This window comes from Lutra lutra, chromosome 4 (assembly GCF_902655055.1).
Source record: "Lutra lutra chromosome 4, mLutLut1.2, whole genome shotgun sequence".
Lineage (NCBI taxonomy): Eukaryota > Metazoa > Chordata > Mammalia > Carnivora > Mustelidae > Lutra > Lutra lutra.
Window position 1 is genome coordinate 75104777 of NC_062281.1, and position 24147 is coordinate 75128923.

The 24147-nt window shown below is 36.7% G+C and overlaps 1 protein-coding gene across 1 annotated transcript in view; it reads right to left on the minus strand.

Annotated features, from left to right (window-relative positions):
- Nucleotides 1-422: 422 nt before the first annotated feature.
- Nucleotides 423-24147, minus strand: part of UBXN2B (UBX domain protein 2B) — a 29314-nt gene continuing 5589 nt past the window's right edge. The window contains exons 2-8 of the mRNA XM_047727001.1: nucleotides 23649-23752; nucleotides 17868-18018; nucleotides 14888-14971; nucleotides 13950-14059; nucleotides 10483-10620; nucleotides 5716-5877; nucleotides 423-4719 (exon numbers count right to left, since the gene is read on the minus strand). Coding sequence (XP_047582957.1) covers nucleotides 4557-4719; nucleotides 5716-5877; nucleotides 10483-10620; nucleotides 13950-14059; nucleotides 14888-14971; nucleotides 17868-18018; nucleotides 23649-23752 — 912 coding nt within the window. The 3' untranslated portion in view covers nucleotides 423-4556. The remainder of the gene's footprint in view (nucleotides 4720-5715; nucleotides 5878-10482; nucleotides 10621-13949; nucleotides 14060-14887; nucleotides 14972-17867; nucleotides 18019-23648; nucleotides 23753-24147) is intronic.

Genomic DNA, 24147 nt, shown 5'->3' on the forward strand with positions numbered 1-24147 from the left:
GTAGATAAGGGAAATATGAACCAAAAAGCAAATACAAAGGACACATACTCATTTTAAATACTGTTCTATTCCCAATCTTAAGACAAGAAAAGCCACTGTCTTAAATATGATTATGTTGCTACCCCTACTAATTTTTGTGTGCTATGTGGGGAGACACACACACACACACACACACTGTTATACATATGCACCAGGGCTCCTTTTATAAATCATTTCCTTGGAATTAAAAGACACTTTAACTTAAAATTGTACAGAAGATGACAAAAAGAATTTCTTAGTCTTTATGACAACGTTGGACACATACATGACATATTAATTTGTATCACTGAACGGGGACAAAAAACTCTTTAAGGGGAAAATAATGACGTACTTTACCAACTCATGTTGAGACAAGGTTTTCAGAAATCCACTGTGGCAAAAAATTAAGAAAAATTTGCACCTTTATTTTGGTGGAATTAAAAACAGCAAGAGTAACAGGAAATAGAGATAACATTGCTACAATTCAGTTCTTTTCAAAAAGATGCATCACAAGAAATTAAACCACAGCTAATGTTATTCATGCTTTAAAATAATCCATTAAGTCTTTCAAATAAAACTGCAAATCAAGGAAATTTTGAAAAGGATTTTCAATGACTTTCAGTGAACATGTTCTTTATTGGTAAAGCAGACACTTAAAACTTTTTGATTACATAGGTCATGCAAAACAATTGACCTCACACATGGTTGTCTACCTGCTCATTGTAACATAATCTTTTTGGGATGATTATAAATTTCATAAGTTACAGTGACTGCAATAGTAGAAAGAATTCAGGAAAATGACTCTAATGAAGCAAAACACTATGTAGTACATGTGAAAGTGTTATTCTGAATGTTTAATTCTCCCTCCTAATATAAATCTCTACATTCGAAGACTATCATATACAAAAATGGCAGTCGCTTTTGTATGTGAGTCTATAGGCACTCCATCTAAGTGATAAAAAGAAACTACAGGAGTAACATTTCAAATACTTTTACAGGGTATGGTTAATCCCGTCACCACATTTTGTTAATCCAAAATAGGGCAGTGCCCTTTTATTTAAAATGTTCATTTGTTTGAATAGTGTATTTCCTAAGGAAGATGATTTTGCTCCTATGAAAATGTTTATCCCTGGTAACATTTTAAACTGTTATTATTTATATAATCTCCAAGTTGTCAATTGGTGGAGAGGCGCATGGCTTCCTGTTATTAGGAATAATCTTCTCACTCTGCATTGTGACACTGAGAACAAGTTTCTCTGCCGTGGTGATTTCAACACTTCCATCCTGTGGGAGTTCTGAGAGCACTGCCAGTAGGAAAACCCCTACCACAGGTCAGTTCACCTCCTTGAAATAAGCAGATCCCCCAGAGAAAGTGAATTCCAAATCTCCTATTGGCACATTCAAGTCAAGTGGCAGTGAATAGGCATAGTAGACTTTCCCAGATACCTGGATATGGGGCGCTGCTGGAACAAACACCTAAAAATGAGAGGATAGCTTTGGGATGAGACCGTGGGTAGAGGTTGGAAGAGTTTTTAGGATGGCAGAAAGAGGCAGGATTGCCTTGAACACTGCTAGCACATCTATGGATGTTAATGCTAGTGAGGGCTGGAGGAAGAAAGGAGCATGGTAGAGAGCACCTAAATTGCCAGGGAGATTATGCAAATTGTCATAAACAGACTGTTAGAAGAAAATGGGATATTAAAGGTGCTGCCAACGAGGACCTGGTAGAAATGAGGACTTAGTCGGAAACGAGGAACGTGCTGTTGGAAAGTGAAGGAAGAGATTCTGGTTATATAGTGGCAAGAAGCTTAGCTGCAACGTGTCTGCAGTTGTGTGGAAAGCAAGTTGTAAGGGATAAACTTAAGACATTCGGTTGAAGAGACTTCTAAGCAAAGTGTGCAAGGTGAAGACTGGTTTCTTCTTGCTGGTTATAGTACAACGTGAGTAGAGATAGACAAATTGAGGAGAGAACTGTTAAATATAAAGAAAACAGGACTCAATGATTTGGAAATTCTTAGCCTATCCAAAGGACAAAAGACATTCCAATTAAGGGATTCGCTGTCAGTGAAGTCGTCTCTAGGGAGAGATGAAGGTACAGCTATACAACCTTTGGCTAACACCTGAGGAAGGCCTGAGTTTTCTGTCACACCACAGATCCTTGAAGAGACACAGGGTGTGACTCAAAGATCCTCCCAGCCTTTGCTGAAGAAGCCAAAAAGAGAGATGAGATTACCTATGAATGCTTTGCACCTGGGCCTCTGGTTTAAAAGCTGAATCCCCCTAATAGGCACACAAGATCCCCAAGTTTCTGGAGAATGTTAAACCAGCAGACCCTGCTATCTTAAATTGAAAAGGATGAAGATGGTTTGAAATGAAAGATAGCTGGACTTCCCACAATTCCATAGTTAAGAAACAAGCTGATAAAACTACTCAGCTGCGAACCACTGCCGCCTTTCATGAAAGAGGAAAGAGGACTCAGAAGATAGTGCTCTGGACCATAGAGATGTGACACCTAATGGAGTGTGCATAGCTCCTTTTCTCATTCCATTGTTTGAACAGGAATGTCTATAAACCCCATTCTATGCCTGTCCTACCATTATATTTGGGAGGAGATAACTGTTTTTCTAGTTTCACAGGTACAGAGATGGAGAGGAATTGTGTCCCAGGAATCATACTCAGACCCTCACTCATACTTGATTTAGATGATTTAAATGAAGTTTGGGACTTTTGAGCTGGTGAGATTCAGATAAGGTTTTGCACTTTGATGCTATAATGGGTTGACACTTTTGAGCACCTTTGAATGGGGTGACCTTATGTCAATCTTTGGGGCAAGAGTGGACTGTGGTAGTCAGAATGGCCTCCAAAATATTCATGTTCTAATCACCATACCTGTAAATTTGTGACCTTACACAGGAAAAAGATTTTGCCAATGTGATTAAGTTAAGCATTTTGAGATGAGATTTTTCTGGTAATTATCACAAGGGTCCTTGTAAGAATAAGGCAGGAGAAATACAGTAGGTAGTAAAATATGTAAGGACAGAAGCAGAGATTGGAGGGATGAGCTAGAGTGAAGAGATGAGAAGAGCCCTCGAAGAGGCAAGGAACGGAGTCACCCCTGGAGCCTCCAGAAACCTGTGATATGTCACTTTGCATAGTAAAAGGGACATTAAAGAGGCAGCTAAGGTTACTACAGACTTGATGACAGGCAGATAATCCGGAACTAATGGTGGGCCCAATCCAATCATGAGTCCTTAAAAGCAGAGAACTTTTCCTGGCTGTTGTCAATGAGATGTGATGACAGAGAAGGGTCAGAATGTAGTATTACTGGCTTTGAAGATGGGAAGGGCCACAGGCCAAGAAATGCAGGTGGCCCCTAGGAGCTGGAAACACGAGGAAATGATTCTCCCCTGGGGCCTCTCAGAGGGAATACAGCCTTGTCAATGCCTTATCTTAGCCAGTGAGACCCATGTTGGACATCCAACTTACAGAATTACAAAATAATAAATTTCTGCTATTTTAAGCCACTAAGTTTATAGTAATTTGTTACAGCAGCTACAGAAACCCCACCAGGTGTGGTGACCAAAGATGAAATGGTATCTGGGAGGAAGAAAAAGCTTTTCTATCATTCCTGATATAGCCTACTTCATATAGGAAATACCTGGCTTTGGCAGAAATGCAAATATTTTTGCTGGTAATTCTTTAGATCCAGTCTGGCTGACAGAATTTACATTTCTGAATTTGTACACTCATTTTGCCCTGGAGTAGAATACATTCTGGATTAAACACTTAGAACAGTGTTCAGTATAAATAGTGGGTCCCTTAGAAAAATGTGTTGAATAAATAAATGAATGTGATCAAGGCAGGCTCTGGGACAGATTGTAATTACTCTATTTTAAAGTGCTCTTTAATGGATGTTCTCAAGAACTGCTGACCTTTCTGTCCTTGTTTCTGGCTTATGATGGTCATAGTTCTATAAAATACAAGGCCAAACCGTATTTTTTGACACTAGTAATACAGCTAAATCAGTAAGTAAAAAGGACGCATACAATCTTAATAGGAGAAATAATTATATGATCATCATATTTCAGAATCAGAATATAGATACTTTTCGGCATATATCACAGAAAAAATTCCAATTTGATCAGAGGATTTCTTGATGGCTGTTGATCAATGCACCATCAAGAAACTTCAGTGCAAATTTTACCAAACACATTTATCAAAATGGGGTTCTGTTCATTTCCTCTGCAAACAAATGTTGTTACATTAACCCAGAGCACGTAACAAATTGGTTTGCCTGAATATTTACAAGTTAACGACATAAACCAGCCCTGCAACTAAAAATTCAAACATATTTATCTCAAAATCTATTCCTGGTTCAAATTCATCTAGACTAAGGCTGGAAGACAGGATAAGAATAAAACTGAAATTTATCTGTATAAATAATAAAAATAGTTTTGTTTTCTTAATGCTCTAAGTATTTTCCTTATTATTATGGCACATCATCTTTCCTACATGCTACTGCATGGATAGGAGCAGTATTATTTTAGTTGCTGGAGTATCACAGTGTTAAGAATATCTGCTTCTTGTAGTGTCAGGCTTTCATCTGTTAGCTCTTTATTTGGAAATGAAGTCACAAGAATAAAGTCAAGAGTCGCAAATTCAGGACGGGACTGTATAATAAAGTCCCGGACATCCAGGATCCTGAAGAAATAAGATAAAAATAATTTGTGATATGAAAGTTTTATTTTCATGTAAGCCTTTAGCTAACATTAGATGATAGTAATATAAGTCATAATTCTAATCCTTATTTAAATGTGTTGTAATTTTAAAAAATTTACATTATTTCAATGGATGGATTTATATTGGATTACAGATAAAATGTGAGCTTTAACTCTGGAGTGTAGCTTGTATTTACTTTTTCTGTAAACAGAGACAATCTTTAGGTGACTTATGCATAAAATAAATGTCAACAATGTTATTATGCTAAAAGTGCAGGTTCTACTTCTTTCAGAGTATAAAATATCTTAGCAGCAGGTGACCCAAAAAAAGGTACCCCAGAATGGCCTGTGTCAAGATCAGTCTGTAACTATGAAAGGTTTAAGTCATAGGGACAATTTTTAAAAATTATCCTTTTTTAAAGACCTTCACATATGCCTAGCAATTCAACTAAGATTATAAATACATCCTTTAAGGAAAAAATAAAATTGGTACATTATTAGTACAACAAATGTATAAATGAATGTTAAAATGACATTTTAAAAAGTTTGAGTACCTGACAAAAAAAAAATAAAGTACTTGACAATAGTACAATTATACTTTATCTACATTACAAATTTATATTGTGAAGAGTATGCTAAGATAGAAAACTCTAATCAGAATTATCATAATTCTTAAATGATTAAAGTCCAAATAAGGTTTCACTATATTTACCATATTAAGCCAAGCTGAATCCCACTTCACATGGTTTTAGCAACAGTGCAAAAGTGCAACTTTTAACAATCTTATTTTTGAATGATAACTGGATTTGCATTAGTATGTTCAAATGCTAAGTATTTCACACACCTATTATGCCTTTGAAGTATTTTTCTTCTCTCAAAAACTTAAGAAGTGTATGTAAAGAATTCCTCATTCTTCATTACTCACTCACATAGTTTTATAAAGATAAGTTACCGTGTGCGAAATCACAAACAAGCTTACCTGTGTGTACTATTGAATCTTTGTATCAAACGACTCCCATCTGCTAATCTGATTTGAATTTTTGTTGTTGGCACAGAATCATCAATAAGAACAACCGCATTAAGTATTGACTTATCTTCCTCTTCTGGGGATGAAGGTGTACTGACTATTTCAGGGGTAAGGCTAAGAAAGAAGAACTGAAGAATTAGAACACGAATCTGAATACATCAGATGCATACATATCTGAATACATAAGATGCAACAAACTGAAGATGGTGGAGTAACCACTGAAACCCATCTCTGATTCTAAAGTGTTCCTGCCTATGACTTCTGGACCAGGAAAAACATGGATTCCTTTGAGTCTCCCATACTTCTTCTAACTTCTTTGTTATATTAAAATTCTTTTGTTGCCTATGATTCTAGTTTAGCTTATCCAATCTCTTTCAAAAGCTTAACTTTGTATTCTTTCCTCCCTTATCCCTTTGAATTCCATGAAGCTGTTTAACACAACAATCTTTACTCAGAAATCTGAGCAACTCTGTCAATTAACTTTGACAAGTTAATGTCAAAGAATGACTATGAGTACAGGCAGACTTGGTTTCAAATCCCAGCTATGTCAACTGCATAAACTTGAGGAAGTAACTTAATCTCTCTGAATTCCAATTTTATCATGTATAAAATGGGGAGGGGAAATAATAAGATGTTATGTAGGTTTGTTATTATCAGTAAGTCCCACAGCGCCTACAACAATATTTCAACAGGTGCCAGCTATTTTTGTACATATCAACACTAAACTATTGGCTTAAACTTACCTAATATTACTTTAAAACATCTGATTTATGTAGTTACTGCTTTATAAAAGAAAAGTAATTTCTTTTTTTTTTTTTAAAGATTTTATTTATTTATTTGATAGAGAGAGATCACAAGTAGGCAGAGAGGCAGGCAGAGAGAGAGGAAGGGAAGCAGGCTTCCTGCTGAGCAGCGAGCCCGATGCGGGACTCGATCCCAGGACCCTGGGATCATGACCTGAGCTGAAGGCAGCGGCTTAACCCACTGAGCCACCCAGGCGCCCCAAGAGAAGTAATTTCTATGTGTTAGTGAGCAATGAAGTTTTATATATGGTGATAGATTTATTTATTTTTTAAAAGGTTTTATCTTAGAGAGTACGCACAAGTTGGGGAGTAAGGGAGGGACAGGCAGACTCTACAGTGAGCACAGAGTCCAACACAGGGCTCAATCCCAGGACCCTGAGATCACGACTTGAGCCAAAATCAAGAGTTGGACGCTTAACCAACTGAGCCAACCAGGTGCCCCTATGGTGACTAATTTATCATGAAACTTATTTGATAGGACATCTTATCATTGGAACTTGATTACTAATGACCTTAGCACCACTTTATCTTAATGACTTCTAATACTAGCAGAATGAACTGTAATTGTAAACTGAAAGTCAGTGTAAAAAAAAAAAATCCTTTTGGATTAAGAAACGAGAACAAATTAAAAACAAATTTGGCCAAATTCTTTATAGACATTTGTCAAATCTTAATCTTCTCTAAGTTACCTAAAGGGATTATTTAATAGTCTTAATGTCTATTTTTTCAAATACTGAGTTTCAGATAGCATCCTACAAATTATTTTCTTTCAAAAAACGTAAGAACATATTTATTAGCATATAAGTTCTAGGAGCATTCTTTGCTCATCTTGACTCTTATTCCCACCAAAGTTTCTCAAAATACACAGTAAGGTAGAAAAATTAACTTGTACTTATTGCTAACACTTCCCCTTTCTTTAGCTTTTTCTTAATACATATTTTAGAATCAACTTCAGAATATATATGATAAAAACATAAAAAAGAAAATGATGATTTGCAATCATTGATCAGGTAGTCTTAAGGAATTTTCTTTCGAGTTTGGAACTGAGGCCTTAAACCCTTGACCAGAAGATGATTCACTATGTCAAGGGTCTGTGTCCCTTACACAGGGAGAGGTACAAAAACCAAAGGGAAGGGACACTAAATGCAAAGGACTTTGATCTTCCTCTGCCTCACTGAAAACTAGGTGTATACATAATCATCACCACCACCACCATCATCATCATCACTACCACCATCACAGCCACCACTGTGTTTGTCAGTTCATTTAAATCATGGTATGAATGAGGGAATCGTGACTTAATAATTAACAGCAAGGATCCAGAAGCCTGATTCCAGGATTCTGACTCAGCCACTTGCTAGATGTGTGACCCTGCGCAAGTCACTTAACACAGAGTTTCTTCATCTGCAAAACAGACAACTTGGCAGCACAGTGGTAAAGATTAAGTTAATGAGGACATAGAAGCATTTCAAACGGTGCTTTTATATAGTTGAAACTTCCTCAAAGGCAGCTATTAGCCTTGTAATTCCTATCCTAACAACAACTAGGGAGGGAAAAGTTACCTCTATTAGATGAGATGAGCAGATGCGGTTTCTGTACTTTAATGGTTTCTATTTAAAACAGATTCTGACCAGATAAGCTTTCAAAATACAAAAAGAAAGTACCAAGTAAGGATACTAGGTAAGGAAAGCTCTTTTATGTGTTTCTTTATAAGATGTGTGTATGTCAAAATGAAATTATGTGGAATAATAACATTTGAGGACAGGAATGTATTTTCAAGATAGTTTAGGCCAACCATATCATTTTATAGGGAAACAACAGAGTCAGAGAGATTGAAAGACAGGCTCAGAGCCACAGAGATAGGCGGTTGAGCAAGTTGGTTAGCGAGCAATGTATAAAAACACATTTTAAAAAGTTACAATAACTTTACTATTTAGCCTTCAAAGTTATACCTGCTTACTACTTAAAACTTTCTCCTTATTCTCCTTTACTGATCAAAATACAATGACATTTTCAAAATACTGCTTGTATGTTTCAAGTATCATATTAAAAGAATTTTTAAAAAGAGGGAATTGATAAAACAAACTTTCTAGGCAGATTGGAGGACAGGACGTAGGGTGGTTGTAAGAAGAGTGAGTCCCTTGGTCAGGAAGATAAACATCTTCTAACTTAAGAGAGGGTAGTAAAGATGGATTTAATAAACTTCGAGGCTAAGAGGAATATATTGGAAAAGTAATTCCTATCAGGCTCCATTTTCTCAGGAAAGCTGGAAGCAAAAAATCTGCTGAGATGAGGGCAGGGAACATTTGGGATCAGCTCTTCGAGAGTGGGAGAGGCACAGTTCGCATTCTTAGCATGGGGTGTGAATATCCCCAACAGCACTGAACAGCACAGGGGCAGACAAATCCAATGGCTGAACAGTAAGGCAAGGGGCTGCAGAACTGCTGGGATAAGAAAATGAAGCAAATGCAAGAAGGAAGGGGTTGTTAGGCTTTAGAGAAGAGGACCCTTAAGGGTCCAGGGATCAAGATGAAGTCAAAACTCAGGCTTAGTGGCCAGAATGGGTGAGTGGCAAATGGAATCTTTTGGACTGCACAGTGTGAGAAACAGGAAGCAACTGTTCTTAAACAGAGACATTTGCTTCCTCTCGCGATCTGTATCATCATATGCACAAGCTCAAAAGCCTACAGCAACAGTCTACTTGTTAGCCCTGCTTATCAAAAATGATTCTGTAATTTTCTAAGTATGTTGGGCTCTATTCCAGCTCACTGAGCTAATTTTTATGCAGTTGTACCGTTTACTGTGCCACTGTACATTTGCAGTTTTGTCCCTATGATCTGCTTGTTCCTATGATACTACATGAAAGACCTGGGTAGAATTTTTATTGCATTTAGGTTTATCCCACAATTATCTATAATATTACAGAAAAAATTAAGTTAGTTTCTATCTGTGTAATGTTCTGTTTGCAATAAGATTGCCAGCTATGGAAGACAATGGAATTATTTCCACTTCTGTTCTGTTTGCTTCTTTTTAATTCTTTTTCTGTTCAGTAGTTGCCTGGAAATCTTGGTAAATGAGCCATTTCAGAAAGTTACTTTCTGGACACATGAAGGTTTTGTTAAGTGTTTTATGTGCTGGTTTTCCCTAACTTGAAGAAAGAGTTCGGCGGCTTACATATTCTGAAAACAACCAACTTCAGCACATTACTCTTGCTGCAATTACTTATGACAGACAGGCATGCTTATAGTTGTGATCTAAGATGCCTATTGTTCAGTCTCCATCAAGAACCTTTAACAATTTCCCCTTCTGAGCCCACGTAATCAGAAAGAGGCAGGATGGCACAATGGTAAAAAGCAGTGTGTGAGTCTGAATCCCACAAATAACTGCTGGCTAGTTGAGTCACCTAGGGCACAGTACTGCATTAGCGAATGAAGTCATCAAGGATCTCCATCCAGGAGTTGTGAAGATTAAGTGAGTTAGTGTATGTTTAAAGTACCTACAGGGGGGGGCACCTGGGTGGCTCAGTGGGTTAAGCCTCTGCCTTCGGCTCAGGTCATGATCTCAGGGTCCTGGGATCGAGCCCCGCATGGGGCTCTCTGCTCAGCAGGGAGCCTGCTTCCCCCCTTTCTCTCTGTCTGCCTCTCTGACTACTTGTGCTCTCTCTCTCTCTCTGTCAAATAAATAAATAAAATATTTAAAAAAAAAAAAAAAAGTACCTACAGGGCCAGGAATGTGGTAACTGCTACTGAAGTATTCGGTACTAATGTCATCACTAGATTTGCATATCTAATTCCATCAGCAAGGTCTTCAGGGTTCCTGTTTTAATTTTTACTTTCTAGGTTATTTTGCTTTTTTGATTCTCAAAGAAAAGTCACACTGAGCAAAGACAAGTATTTTTCTCACTTTAGGGTTTTACCTTCCAAGTTTTTGTCCTTCTCCACTAAAAGCCTTGAACCTCAACCTAGGTTTTATGTACTCTTGATCCTGATGGTCCTCCATATCCAAATTCACGTGGCCGCCATGAACAAGCCGCTGAAGCTCCAAGGGAATCTCTCTTTTAAAAAGGGGAAAAGATTTTAGTTAACGTAAAAAAAATTAATCTACACTATGGACATTACTATAATCAACGTGTGAGCTATACTGGAAAACAGCAACTTTTGCTTAAATTATAATATGAAAATTTCCATGATGATTGATTAGTCCCTATAGATATTTTCTTCTTCAAGTTGCATCAAATTATGATACCTCTAAATTTGCTTTCCTTTTTCAAAATTGCTTTGGCTATTTAGGGTCTTTCGTCATTCCATACAAATTCTAGGATTGTCTATTGTAGTTCTGTGAAAAATGCTGTTGGTATTTTGATAGGGACTGCCTGGTAGTACAGATATTTTCACAAAATTTGTTCTTCCAACCCATGAGCATAGAATGTCTTTCCATTTCTTTGTGTCATTTGAGGTATCACCTCATACCTGTCAGAATAGCTAAAATCAAAAACACAGGAGATAAGTGTTGATGAGGATGTGGAGAAAAAGGAACCCTCTTGCATTGTTGGTGGGAATGCAAACAGGTACAGTCATTGTAGAAAATAGTGCGGAGGTTCCTCAAAAAGTTAAAGTCACTACCTTATGATCCAGCAATTACACTCCTGGGTATTTACACAAAAAATACAAGAACACTAATGCAAAGAGATGACATGCATCCCTATATTTATAGCAGCATTATTTACAATAGCCAAAATATGGAAGCAGGCCAAGTGTCTGTTTGATGAATGGAAAAGATGTGCCACACACACACACACACACACACACACACACACACACACACAGACACAGAGGAATATTATTCAGCCACAAAAAAGAATGAAATCTTGCCATTTGCAATGACATGGATGGAACCAGAGTATAATACTAAGCAAAATAAGTCAGTCAGTCAAAGAAAGACAAGTACCATATGATTTCACTCATCTGTGGAATTTAAGAAACAAACGAGCAAAGGAAAAAAAAGAGAGACAAACCAAGAAACAGACTCTTAACTACAGAGAACAAACTCATGGTTATCTTAGGTAGATGGGTGTGGGGGAATGGGTTAAATAGGTGAGGGGATTAAGGACTGCCCTTGTCCATGAGCACTCAGGGATGCATAGAATCACTCAATCACTATATTGTATATCTGAAATGAATATAACACTGTATGTTAAGTATACTGGAATTAAAATTTTAAAAAAGTTGCATCACCTTATTCCTAGTGATTCTCACTATAGGGACTTTTTGCTGTCACAATGACCTTGGGAGGGCTTTTAACATTTAGAAAGCCAAATTGCAAGATAGCAATTTATACCTAAATAAGCACTAGAAAATTCCTATAAGGACATAATAGTTAATGCAGATATTTATTTCTAAACTCCGTGGAAGAAGTTTTGAAAATGGATTGGTGGTCTTTGATCGTTGTGTGATTCATGAGTGCTGCTGTCATTCAGGGTTGGGATCCAAATACAAGAAGCACTGCCACTGGGATTCATCTTGCCTAATAAAAAGTCTTGTCTTAGGTTCCATAGAACCACCGAATGCCCTGCTAGAGTTGTGCAAGGATGACACCAGTGCTGTAATGTCTGATTCTAAAATTTAAGGCTTAGAGTCTGTTTTCCAAAGAAGCAAAAAACCTTTTTTTGGTGGGGGGGCATTTTATTAATACACTATAAAATTTTCAGGAATACGTGTACCATATAAACTGAGAGAAGACTGCACTTTGTTTTGTTTGGAACATTATCAAGTCCCTGACTGCAACACCACCGACAGTAATTACGTTGCCAACCTCACATACCTCATTATTCTGTTTTTATGTTTGTCACATTTTCTTGAGAAATGCTAGACTGTACACAGGTGCAAACTATCTGATTACCTTTATTATGCTCTGGGTGTGGTCAGACCAAAGCATTTATAAACTGAAATACATACAATTTTATGATAAATTATTTTATTTCAATATATTTAAGATGAAATTTTTATCTTTTTTTGGGAAAATAATATGCATGGACAGATTATATTATCTACGAGTTCTTCGAGGACAGTGAAGATGGTGTTACTCAATATTTGTCTTAAGTACAGGACAGTGATTCTACAGTTGACAACCACTATCTGACGTCAATCATTTTTTCAAGGAGTCTTTTCAAAAATTGTTCTTGATCATAATTTATACTTCAGGATATAGTAAAAAAACAAAACAAAAACAAAACCTCTTTTAGGACACCAGGACTGCTTGGACACTGCCCACAAAGATTATGGCTTATTTTCATTTAAGAATAAATGAGTTTTGATCTACATTATAATACATCCATCATCAATACACTCTTGTCTTTTAACATCTTGAAATAAGCATCAATTTCAACAGTAATGTTGATCTTCCCTTAGCAGATGAACAAACACCTCCCTTAAACAGTCACTCCCAGCTCTTCCCAGTGACTGCAGGTTTCCAAGTCCACAACACCGACTTAAACTATTATTTCCTTATATTTACCACCACCACATACTGCCTCCTAGGACAGCTTCCCACCTTTCTCAAATGACGTCAGCATATTGCTTACAGCATTTCTTGCCATTTTTTGGTATCTTGACCTTATCTTTGTAGAATTCAAATCCAGATCTTATGCTGCTGCTTCACCTCCACTCCACTTGAGCTACTCTCCTTGGATATATGCATCACATGGAAAAGTCCCAGCTTCAGTTCCTGAATGGTGTCTAACCTTCTACTCCGGTCCCTTCACTGCTTCTTAAATCTCCAGTTCATCACCAACCTTCTGTTTGGTTGTATTTCTACTTAGGAATGATTGCATTGTCAGCCAGTGAAAGCATAATGCAGAAAAGCTTTTATAATCCTAACAAAATCACTTGACTTTTCATCCTCTAGCAAGAAGAGCTGAGCTATGATGTTCTTTCCATCGGTCAGAGCACTGTATATCTGGTTGACTTTCACAAATCCTAACTTCAAACTAACCTGAAATCTTCTGCCAGCAGTCATGCCACTTTAAAAGATTTCTAATATAATGTGCTGAATTTCAGGCACACACGCAATGAAAGGCATCTTGTTAACAGTGAGCAGGACAGTGGCTTAGTGGGGAGGCAGCTACAGGCTAATCAACTGTACTGATTTATTACATGAAGATGTTTCTTCTCAGAACGGACCATCGCTTGATCATATTTTGAAAGTGACCAGTGTCTACTGCCCCCTCCATCATATTAAGAACCAAAGACTTATGAATAGCAACATGTCCTTTAGATAATTAAAAATACCCTTCCCCCCAGCAATCACTTATAAAATATATTCCAGTATCTTAAGAAAAAAAGTCCCACCCTAAGTAACAAATAGAATACAAGTAATATATCTTACCCTCTTTTAACAGACTCCAGAAATTGAGCATTTGGTGGGTCATTATAAGGTCTCAGTTCTCCATCATCTAAACTGAAACCATTGCTCCACAGTTTAAGCAAAATCTGAACCTTTTGAAGATAGGAAAAAAGATAAAGAAATAAAAGAATCCACCTGCATCAAATAATTTTAAGCTTCAAATCTTATGTGGTATTTCACAACATATTCACAACATAAACCACTTACTTTATTTAAAATGCAGTGTTATTCATATTACTTTAGTTACTGTTAAAATAAAGATGCAAATGAAAGCAAGTGTATTTGCTCAGCAGATTTGTATGTGGCTTAACAAATCGACAATGGCTGAAATGCCAAAGCTAGATCCTGGCCATGATGTACAATTATTCTGGTTCATTGAGAAAAATGAAAGCAATGAGAGCATCCAGCTGCTACTCCACATCCATTTTTCTCTTTCAACTGTACCTATATTCTTTTCTGTTACACAGGGCATAAAAATTTATGTCAAGGGGTAAGCCAGAATTTCAGTGACCCCCTAAGGCTTAAGTAAACATGTTTAAATGAAATTATAATTCCAAATTTTAAAACGTAAAAACAAAGAATGACCTTAGGAGTTTCCTTGTTTACAACTCAGCGAATTCTCTAACAGTATACTACTTATAATAATTATTACTATATGTAAATAAAGCTCATTCTGACAGCGAATCATATATTCCTTCAACATATAGAAGATATTTACAATTTAAGTGCAAGGCACAACTGAGGTGCAAAATATAAAACTTGAGACTAAAGCTTACACATTAGTCATTTTAAAATCCATGTTTCCAAAAATAACAGAAAAATATATAGAGATTATATTTATATCACTAATTTTTAAATTTAAAAACAGTAATAACTAGAGGCAAATATCTAAAGCTTTTCATTTTGGTTACTGTACCTACATCTTGCAATTGATTTTCTCCATAGATGTATTCAGATCGCTTACAAAAGGAATTACCCAATCTGTATCCTCCACCTGTAAATGACTGAAATACACAGCAAATGAGTTCAAAATTCACTATGGTTTACAGGGCAAAATGTTATGATAATGTGTGATATATTTGAAAACCAGATCAACTACAATTAGCCAAACTAGCTTATACTTTCCAGGAAAATTTTATATTAAAATGAAGGTTTTATGTTACAGAGGGGTATACTTAAGGAAGAAACTATGTTTTTCCCCATAAAAACATTAGTGACTCAGAAGTTGAAATAATTTAGACCATTCTTAAATTAAAAAATACAGTCATATACCAAAATATATATTTTAAAGTATAAAGAGATTTTAAAAAGCTATCACTAATATTTTATGATGTTTTATCATAAAAATTATGTTTAAAATGTATTTCACAAAGTAAGTAACAGTTACACGTGTAAAGGAAGAATTTTGTAAATAGGTATAAAGTACCCTGAAGAAATATTCCATAACTATTTTATAAGCTGCTTTTATTCAACTGGAACAAACAACTATGACTGTACGTTTTGTTTTACTATACTGATCACAAGGTCTTCTATTTTTCAGGAAGGTACCTCATGAGGTAAAAATGCCATTCCTTTTAATCACCATGCATATCATAAATGAGCTTTTAATGACCATACTGCTTTCTTTTCTATAGACCAAATATATCAACTAAATATATCAATATGTCAATTCCACATTTTTCTTACAGAGTCGGAGAACCTGCAAGAATGCAAATTACCTTAGATTTAACAGAAAGAGAATTGTAAGCTGTTAGTCAGTAACAAGATGAAAACCAAAATTTATGTTTCATTAGAAGAGTGATTCTCAGCAATGGTTCGCAACAGTTGGAGGTCTGTTAACAATCACCAGACAGGCTTTTTCAAAAGACACATGCCTAGGCATACCAGAAACTAATGGAACCATAATACCAGAGGCTATATGGGTGATTATGTGATTATGATGCAGAAACCCGGGCTGAAAATGTTAATTTTAAGAATATTATGACAATTACACACAAAAAGACACTTGATGTCTTCATGTCTTCCTCAGTAAACCAGTACTATGTCAGTTGATAGTTATAAGAGCTGTATAAAAATGTATATAATTTTATGAAGGCACAAAAGCAATTCAATGGAGGAAGAAGAGCCTGTTCAAAAAATGGTGGTATAGCAAGTAGACACCCATAAATAGAAAAACAAACCTTGATGTAAACCTTATGTAAAATTAACTCAAAATGGATCACAAGTTTAAGTGTAAAATGTAAAACTATAAAACTTTTCTAGATAACAGGAGAAAACTTTGAGTTTAGATGTTTAGATGAAGAGTTCATAGGTAAGAGGCCAGAAGAACAATCCATAAGGAAGAAAAAAGATAAACTGGACCTTATCAAAATTAAAAACTTTTGTTCTGTGACAAACCCTGGTAAGAGGATGAAAAGACAAGCTACAATCTAGAAGAAAATATTTGTAATCCATATATTTGATAAAGGACTCAAAACTATTGAAATTATTGGGGCGCCTGGGTGGCTCAGTGGGTTAAGCCGCTGCCTTCGGCTCAGGTCATGATCTCAGGGTCCTGGGATCGAGCCCCGCATCGGGCTCTCTGCTCAGCAGGGAGCCTGCTTCCTCCTCTCTCTCTACCTGCCTCTCTGCCTGCTTGTGATCTCTCTCTGTCAAATAAATAAATAAATCTCTAAAAAAAAAAAAAAACTATTGAAATTATTATAAAGAATTCTCAAAACTCAACAGGAACAATCCAATTTGAAAATAGGCCAAAGTCATTTTACTGAAAGGGGTAAGAAAGATAATGGCAAATAAACACAAGAAAAGATGTTCAATATCACTAGACATTAGGAACATGCTAATTAACATCACTGGCCATTAGGAAAATGCAAATTAAAACCACAATGATTTATAACTACACACTTATCACAATAGCTAAAATTTAAAATAGTGACAATATCAAATGCTGGCAAGAATGGAGAAATTGGATCTGTCACTCGCTACAGAAAAGTGTTTGGCAGTTTCTAAGAAACCAACGTATACTTAGCAAATGACCCAGCAACTGGACTCTTGGGCATTTATCCCAGAGAAATGAAAACTAATATTCATACAAGAACCTGTATACAGTTGCTCACAGTGGCTTTATTTGTAAAAGTTCTAAACCGGAAACACCTCTAATATCCCTCAATAAGCAAATGGTTAAACCAATTGTGTGGTTCTCCATACCATGGAGTGCTATCAGGAGTACAAAGAATGAACTACTGAGACACTCAGTAATTCTAATGACCTCCAGGGCATTAAGCTGAGTGAAAAAAGCCAATCCCAAAGGTCACATACTATATAATTCCATTTGTATAACATTCTTAATATTACAAAATCACAGAGATAGAGAACAGATTAGGGTAGCAAGAGGTTAGAGATGATGGGGGAGAGGGCTGAGGGTGTGACTAAAATGGGGTACACCATGAAGGAGATCTTTGTGATGACAGAACTGCATCTTGATTGAGTTGACAATTATACAAATCTATGGATGTGAGAAAATAATAGAACTGTAAACATACACGGTATCAATGTCAAATCTTGGCTTTGATACTGTACTACAATTATGTTAATAACTGTTAGAGGAAACTGGGTGAAAAATACACAGGACCTGTGTTCTTTCTGCAATTTCACATGAATCTATAATTATTTAAAAAAAAAAAAAGGTAAACAGAAATGTTTCTCAGAGATGTAAAAAATTGCTGCAACTTTCAATCATTAATAGAAATGCTGTAATCTTATAAAAACAGAGTGAATGCTTAAAATAGACATTTATAGTTAGAAAAACAATGTCTGCAAATAATATAAAAATCCATAGAGAATACATCTATATATCTATATCTATATATATAAAATTTAGTTTTTAAATTTAGCACTTACCTTAGATTTGTTATCACCAGAGGCTCTTGTGGCTTCATTCAGAGGGACAGCCCCATGTTCTCTTGCCTCTTTGAAAAGTTCATTCACAATTTTCCCAGTTGAAGGTCGAACTACATGTAATCCACTGTATTCATGTTCACTTGAATAGAACCTTTAAACATTAAAGTTCATGAACAGAAACTTAGAAAACAAACATAACTCCTTTAAATTAAAAAGCTACAGAGTCTTAGGGAGTAACTTTATTTAAAAAGAGCCATATCGGGGTGCCTGGGTGGCTCAGTGGGTTAAAGCCTCTGCCTTCGGCTCAGGTCGTGATCCCAGGATCCTGGGATCGAGCCCCGCATCGGGCTCTCTGCTCAGCGGGGAGCCTGCTCCCCACTCTGTCTGCCTGCCTCTCTGCCCACTTGTGATCTCTGTCTGTCAAATAAATAAATAAAATCTTAAAAAAAAAAAAGAACCATATCTATGACTTCTGTGGAAATATTTAATTTTCAAAATGGGATTAAGGAACGGAATAGTAAATAGTTCATACACTTCCTCATGGAGTTTGTGGAAGTTATGGCAGTTAAGTTCAGCATTCCACATGAGAACTGGCTTGTCACTTCTTCCCTCCCCCTTCTGTAACTGCTTATCAAATGCATCTCTTGCACAATTTAGGCACTTTTGGTGTGGTGGTCAAAGCAGTACTGACAAGCAGAAATAAGTCTGTTCCCCTGAGGAATCCATATTCAGTAGCGACCTAGTTAGTGAAGAGCCACAATAGTGGGTTTATTCCCTAGAGATTTTTAGATTCAAATATTATAATTTCCCTATGTTAAAGGTAAATAATTTAGACCACAAACAATTTTTTTCAGTGTATTAGCTACACAGTGACTAATTTCTAGTCTGACTCCAACTTCCTAATGGTCTTAGGGAACATAAAAATTCACCTAATTTTTTTACATAAGATTTCATCTACTTTTATCTTTCAAGATTTTTTTCAGTTAAGAATATCAAAAAATAGGGATGCCTGGGTGGCTCAGTTGGTTGGACAACTGCCTTCGGCTCAGGTCATGATCCTGGAGTCCCAGGATCGAGTCCCGCATCGGGCTCCCAGCTCCATGGGGAGTCTGCTTCTCTCTCTGACCTTCTCCTCGCTCATGCTCTCTCTCACTGTCTCTCTCTCAAATAAATAAATAAAATCTTTAAAAAAAAAAAAAAGAATATCAAAAAATATAGCTAACAAAATATCAACATGGAGACTGCCAGAATAAGGTAACAATCAAAGCTCATATGTTTAATTACCCATACCCTCCAATCCAGTTCCAAATTTGCACTGAACTGTCTCACAAAACGAAGAGGGAAAATTGTATCAGCACCAGAAGACCAGGAATAGAGATCATCTTCAAGACTTTCTGCAAAATTAGTACATGCAAAACTGAACAGGAAAGAGGGAAAGGCAGGTAGCTCTCAATTCAGTGTAAGTAAAGAAACATCCACCTGGAGAACAAATCCACATGGAGACCAAATCCAACAGCAGAATCCTATGAACATTAAGACTAACTTGTAACTGCTGGGGGCAGGGGTGGGGTGGGCTGTTGTCCATCCTGCTAGTGTACTGGGCAAGTACAGAGGTCAGTTTACCCAACACAGGAGTCAGTGGAAGTCTTCCTGCCAAGCTTAGACTCAGAGGGTTTGGTGTAGCAAGCAAGGCCAAACAATACCATAGCTGCTTCTTAAGACAGCGGCAGTATGAGGAGGAGCTCTGATGGAAGACAGCTATGAGAAAGGGAAGAGGAAGAAGAAAGGAAAACAAAAGGAAAAGTTTCCTGCTGTAGCTCTTTCCCTCCCTGTCCCAGGTCTCTATTCTGGAAAGTACAACTATATAGTTCCTTTTTACATCAGCCATGGTTAGAGACCTTACAGGAAAAAAATCTGATGTGGGAAAAGATTTACCAGCTCCTTTATGGCCCATGATATTATTTCCTGTTTAAGAAATCTTTGCCTACCTGAAGGTCAGGGAGATGCTCTATTTTCTTCCAGAAGTTTTATTGTTTTCTTTTTATATTACATTTTATTGTTTTCCTTATTATATCTTGTTTTCCCATTTATATTTCCTTTTGTATTTGGGTACACAATCCATCCATTTCTCCTCTTTTATAATTAAGTACACATCTATCCTTGACCCTCGTTCTCTACATAAACTCCTCTGATCATCAAAACATTTGTGCACTCCCACATAGAACAACCTCCTCTGTGGATGACTCTCAGATACGTTTTTAGCACTCAGTGACTGATAGTCAGGTGCTTAATTAATTAATTAATTAGTTATTTCAAAGATTTATTTATTTTAGGGAGGGAGAGAAAGTGTGAGTGAGCAGGGGAAGAGCAGAGGGAGAGAGAGAGTCTCAAGCAAACTCCTTGCTGAATGTGGAGCTCAACGCTGGGCTGGATCTCGTGATCCTGAGATCATGACCTGAGCCAAACCAAGAGTCAGACCTGACTGGACCACCCAGACGCCCCATTGAGGGACTCGATTTAAAAGTACCCACTGAATCAAGTTCATCTCTCCAAAACTAAACCTGTATTACTGCCATAACCTTCCCATTAACAATCACACTTTTTCCTGCACACCAGATTAAGAACCTATAGGTCTCAATTTCTCATTCACTTGCTCTCTATATCCCATGTCATCAAGTTTCTAAAATAAATTCTTTGGGGGCGCCTGGGTAGCTCAGTGGATTAAAGCCTCTGCCTTCAGCTCAGGTCATGATCTCAGGGTCCTGTGATTGAGCCCCACATCGGGCTCTCTGCTCAGCAGGGAGCCTGCTTCCCTCCCCGCCGCCTGCCTCTCATCTCTGTCAAATAAATAAATAAAAAAAGAAACTATAAAAAAAAAAACAAAATAAATTCTTTGGAGGTGTCCCACACTGATTTCATCTTTCTCCTTCATTCCATTGACGCAATTTTAATCTAAAATTTTATCAGCACATTCTTTAGATTAACATAATTGTTTTCTTCTTAATTTCTCTCCTTATCTTGTTCTCCCCATTACTATTAATTTTGCACTGTATCACCAGTTCTATTTTTCTAAAAATTTATAATAATAGTAGTTAACACTTATCAAGGAGTAACTATGTGCTCATTTAATCCTCCTAACAATGGTATAATCCCTGATTTACAGATAAAACTGAAGCTTAGGCAATTTAAAAAAAATTGTCCATTGGCAAGACCTTATTAGAACAGAGAGAGAAAATAGTAGAACAGAGGTGTATCGGGGCACCTGGGCGGTTCAGTGGGTTGGGCCTCTGCCTTAGGCTCAGGTCGTGGTCCCAGGGTCCTAGGGTCGAGCCCTGCATCGGGCTCCCTGCTCAGTGGGAGGCCTGCTTCTCCTTCCCCTACTCCCCTTGCTTGTGCTCCCTCTCTCCCTATGTCTCTCTCTGTCAAATAAATAAATAAAATCTTAAAAAAAAAAAAAAGAACAGAGGTGTATCTATGTCTAGAATCAAAGGTTTTATCACTATATAGTTTTTATCACAAAATTTACATTTAAAAACACATAGTGGTGTTCCAGTGCCTTCTACACAAATACAACTCCTCTTGGCTTTCAAGGTTGTCCATAATGTGGCTGCATCTAGGACTGGCTACATAATTTGTGGGGCCCACTGCCAAATGAAAATGCATGTCAATTAATAAATTTTATTTTATTTTTAAAAGATTTATGTATTTTAGAGAGAGAGAGAAAGAGCAGGGGGAGCAACAGTGGGGGAGAGAGAGAAAGAGAATTTCAAGTAGGTTCTGCATTTAGCCCAGACTCCCAACAGGGGCTCAATCCCACAATCTTGATATCATGACTTGTGATGAATTCAAGAGCCTGTGGCTCAACTGACTGAGCCATCCAGGTATCTCTCAATTTAATAAATTTTAGATTATATAATAAGCTAAGAGCAAACAACAAAAAGGTGGGAAGAATGCTCTGGATTGAGATTCAAAACAGGTATAATCAAGAGGAATGCACAGCCCTTGGTTAGATACCAAATCCGAAAAAGGCTTAAAGACATATCTGACTACGGACTACATATTAAATGATTTTATGAAATCACTGTTCATTTTCTAAGGTGTAATATGTTATCAGGGCTACAAAGGTATGTGCTTCTTCTTAGGAGATGCAAGCTGAAGTATTTAAGGATGAAGTATTATGATGGCTGCAATTCGCATTCAAATAGTTGAGTAAAAGAGCACTTGCATGAATGTAATGTAACATGCTAACGACTGGTGAATACAGGTGAAGCATATATAGCATATATTCATTTTACTAATCTTTTGATTACCTATGGGTCTGAAAACAAAAAGTTTGGGAAAAAATTAATATTCTTTCTTCTCATTCAGGTCCAAAAAGGTATGTCATTTTTATCTCCCCTACAGAAAAAAGGAAGTGGAAAGTGACAAACAAAAAAGAAAGATGATTTCCAGTGAATTTTTAAATTTCTGGTAAAAATGATAGACTTTCTGTGAATATGACGTAATGGAAAAATTCGAAATTTCTCCCCAGTAAGGAGATTTGCAGTATTAAAAAGACATTAATAGGGTGCTGGGTGGCTCAGTTGGTTAAGCTACTGCCTTTGGCTCAAGTCATGATCCTGGAGTCCCAGGATCGAGTCCCAAATCAGGCTCCCAGCTCCATGGGGAGTCTGCTTTTCCCTCTGATCTTCCCTCTCACGCTCTCTCTCACTTTCTCTCACTCAAATAAATAAAATCTCAAAAAAAAAAAAAAAAAAGACATTAATGAAAATATTCCTAAAAACAAGAAAATTCATTGTAATAAAGTATACCTAGCTCTTGAATCCTCATTGCTGGCTCTCTTTCTAGTTCAGGGATTTTAACAGTAGCAAATACTATATAGAGATCACTTATTAGATGTGTCATCATTTAGTGAAAACAGACAGGTTCCTGAAGTTCTACATTCTTCTTCTTTTTTTTTTTTCCAGATTTTATTCATTTATTTGAGAGAGTGAGAGAGAGAGCCTGAGTCAGGGCGGGGGTTGGGGGATGGGCAGAGGAAGAGGGAGAAGCAGGCTCCCCACCAAGGAGGGAGATGGATGCGGGGCTCAACTCCAGGACCCTGGGATCATGAATTTAGCAAAGATAGAGGCTTAACCAACTGAATCACCCAGGTGCCCCGGGTTCTAGATTCTTAAATGGAGGGCAAAAGGCACATAGGGGCTCCGTGAGTGGGTTTTCAGAAACACAAATCCTTAAAAACAATTGATAAAATTGTGCATAAATGCTGTTTTGTGGGGAGAGGGGCTGTAGCTTTTGTCAGATCCTCAATGCATCCTATGACTCAAAAAGAACCACTGTGTCTAAGAAAAGTACTATTCAGTGTACGTGTCTTTATGATGTCTACCGAAGTATTAGGTATTTAAGATAACTTCTCTGTTTCTTTCTTTCTTCTTCTTCTTCTTTTTTTTTAAAGATCCTACTTATTTGTCAGAGAAAGAGAGCACAAGCAGGATGAGTGGCAGGGCAGAGAGAGAAGGAGGCTCCCCGCTGAGCAAATAGCCTGATGTGACACTCGAACCCAAGACCTGAGCCAAAGTCAGATGCTTAACTAAGCCACCCAGGCATCCCAACTTTTCCGTTTCTTTTAGCTTTCTGACTACTACCATTTTAGGAGTACTATCTAAATAATATTTATTTTAGAAATCATAGTTTTAAAGAAAATTCCCAAGACCATTTAAAATAATTTAGAATTGGTGAACTAAAAAGAAATACAGTGTTTACAACCAAAACAAAACTTACCTCTGAGGTGGTGTTCGTGGGCTTTTAAAGACTGTAGCTTTAGGTCTATCAGATTTGGAAGATTTGCATTTCACTTCATCTTCATATAATTCTGCCAAGGCCAACTATAAAACAACAAATTTGTTATAAAGTGTAACAGTAGGACTAAACTATTCTACAAAAGTAGAAATTATGACTAGAACATGTGATTGTGTAGTATAAATTTCTAATGAGAAATAAAGGGTGCTGTTTCAGATGACCCTCTTCCAAAATAAAACCAATGTATCTCTCACTTGATAAAATTAACCAAAATACTGGAATATATTGAAGTTACAATAACTGCCCAATTATTTTCAATTAATTATTTAACTGTTTCAAAAACTGTATTTGGTAACAGATCATTTTGAAAGTTGAGCCTACAATTTTCCTAGAATTAAAAAAAAAAATACTTGAAGATATTTCACACTAATGTCAGCCTGCTCTCATCAAATCTCATAAAAATTTTTTTCATTTAGCTGTT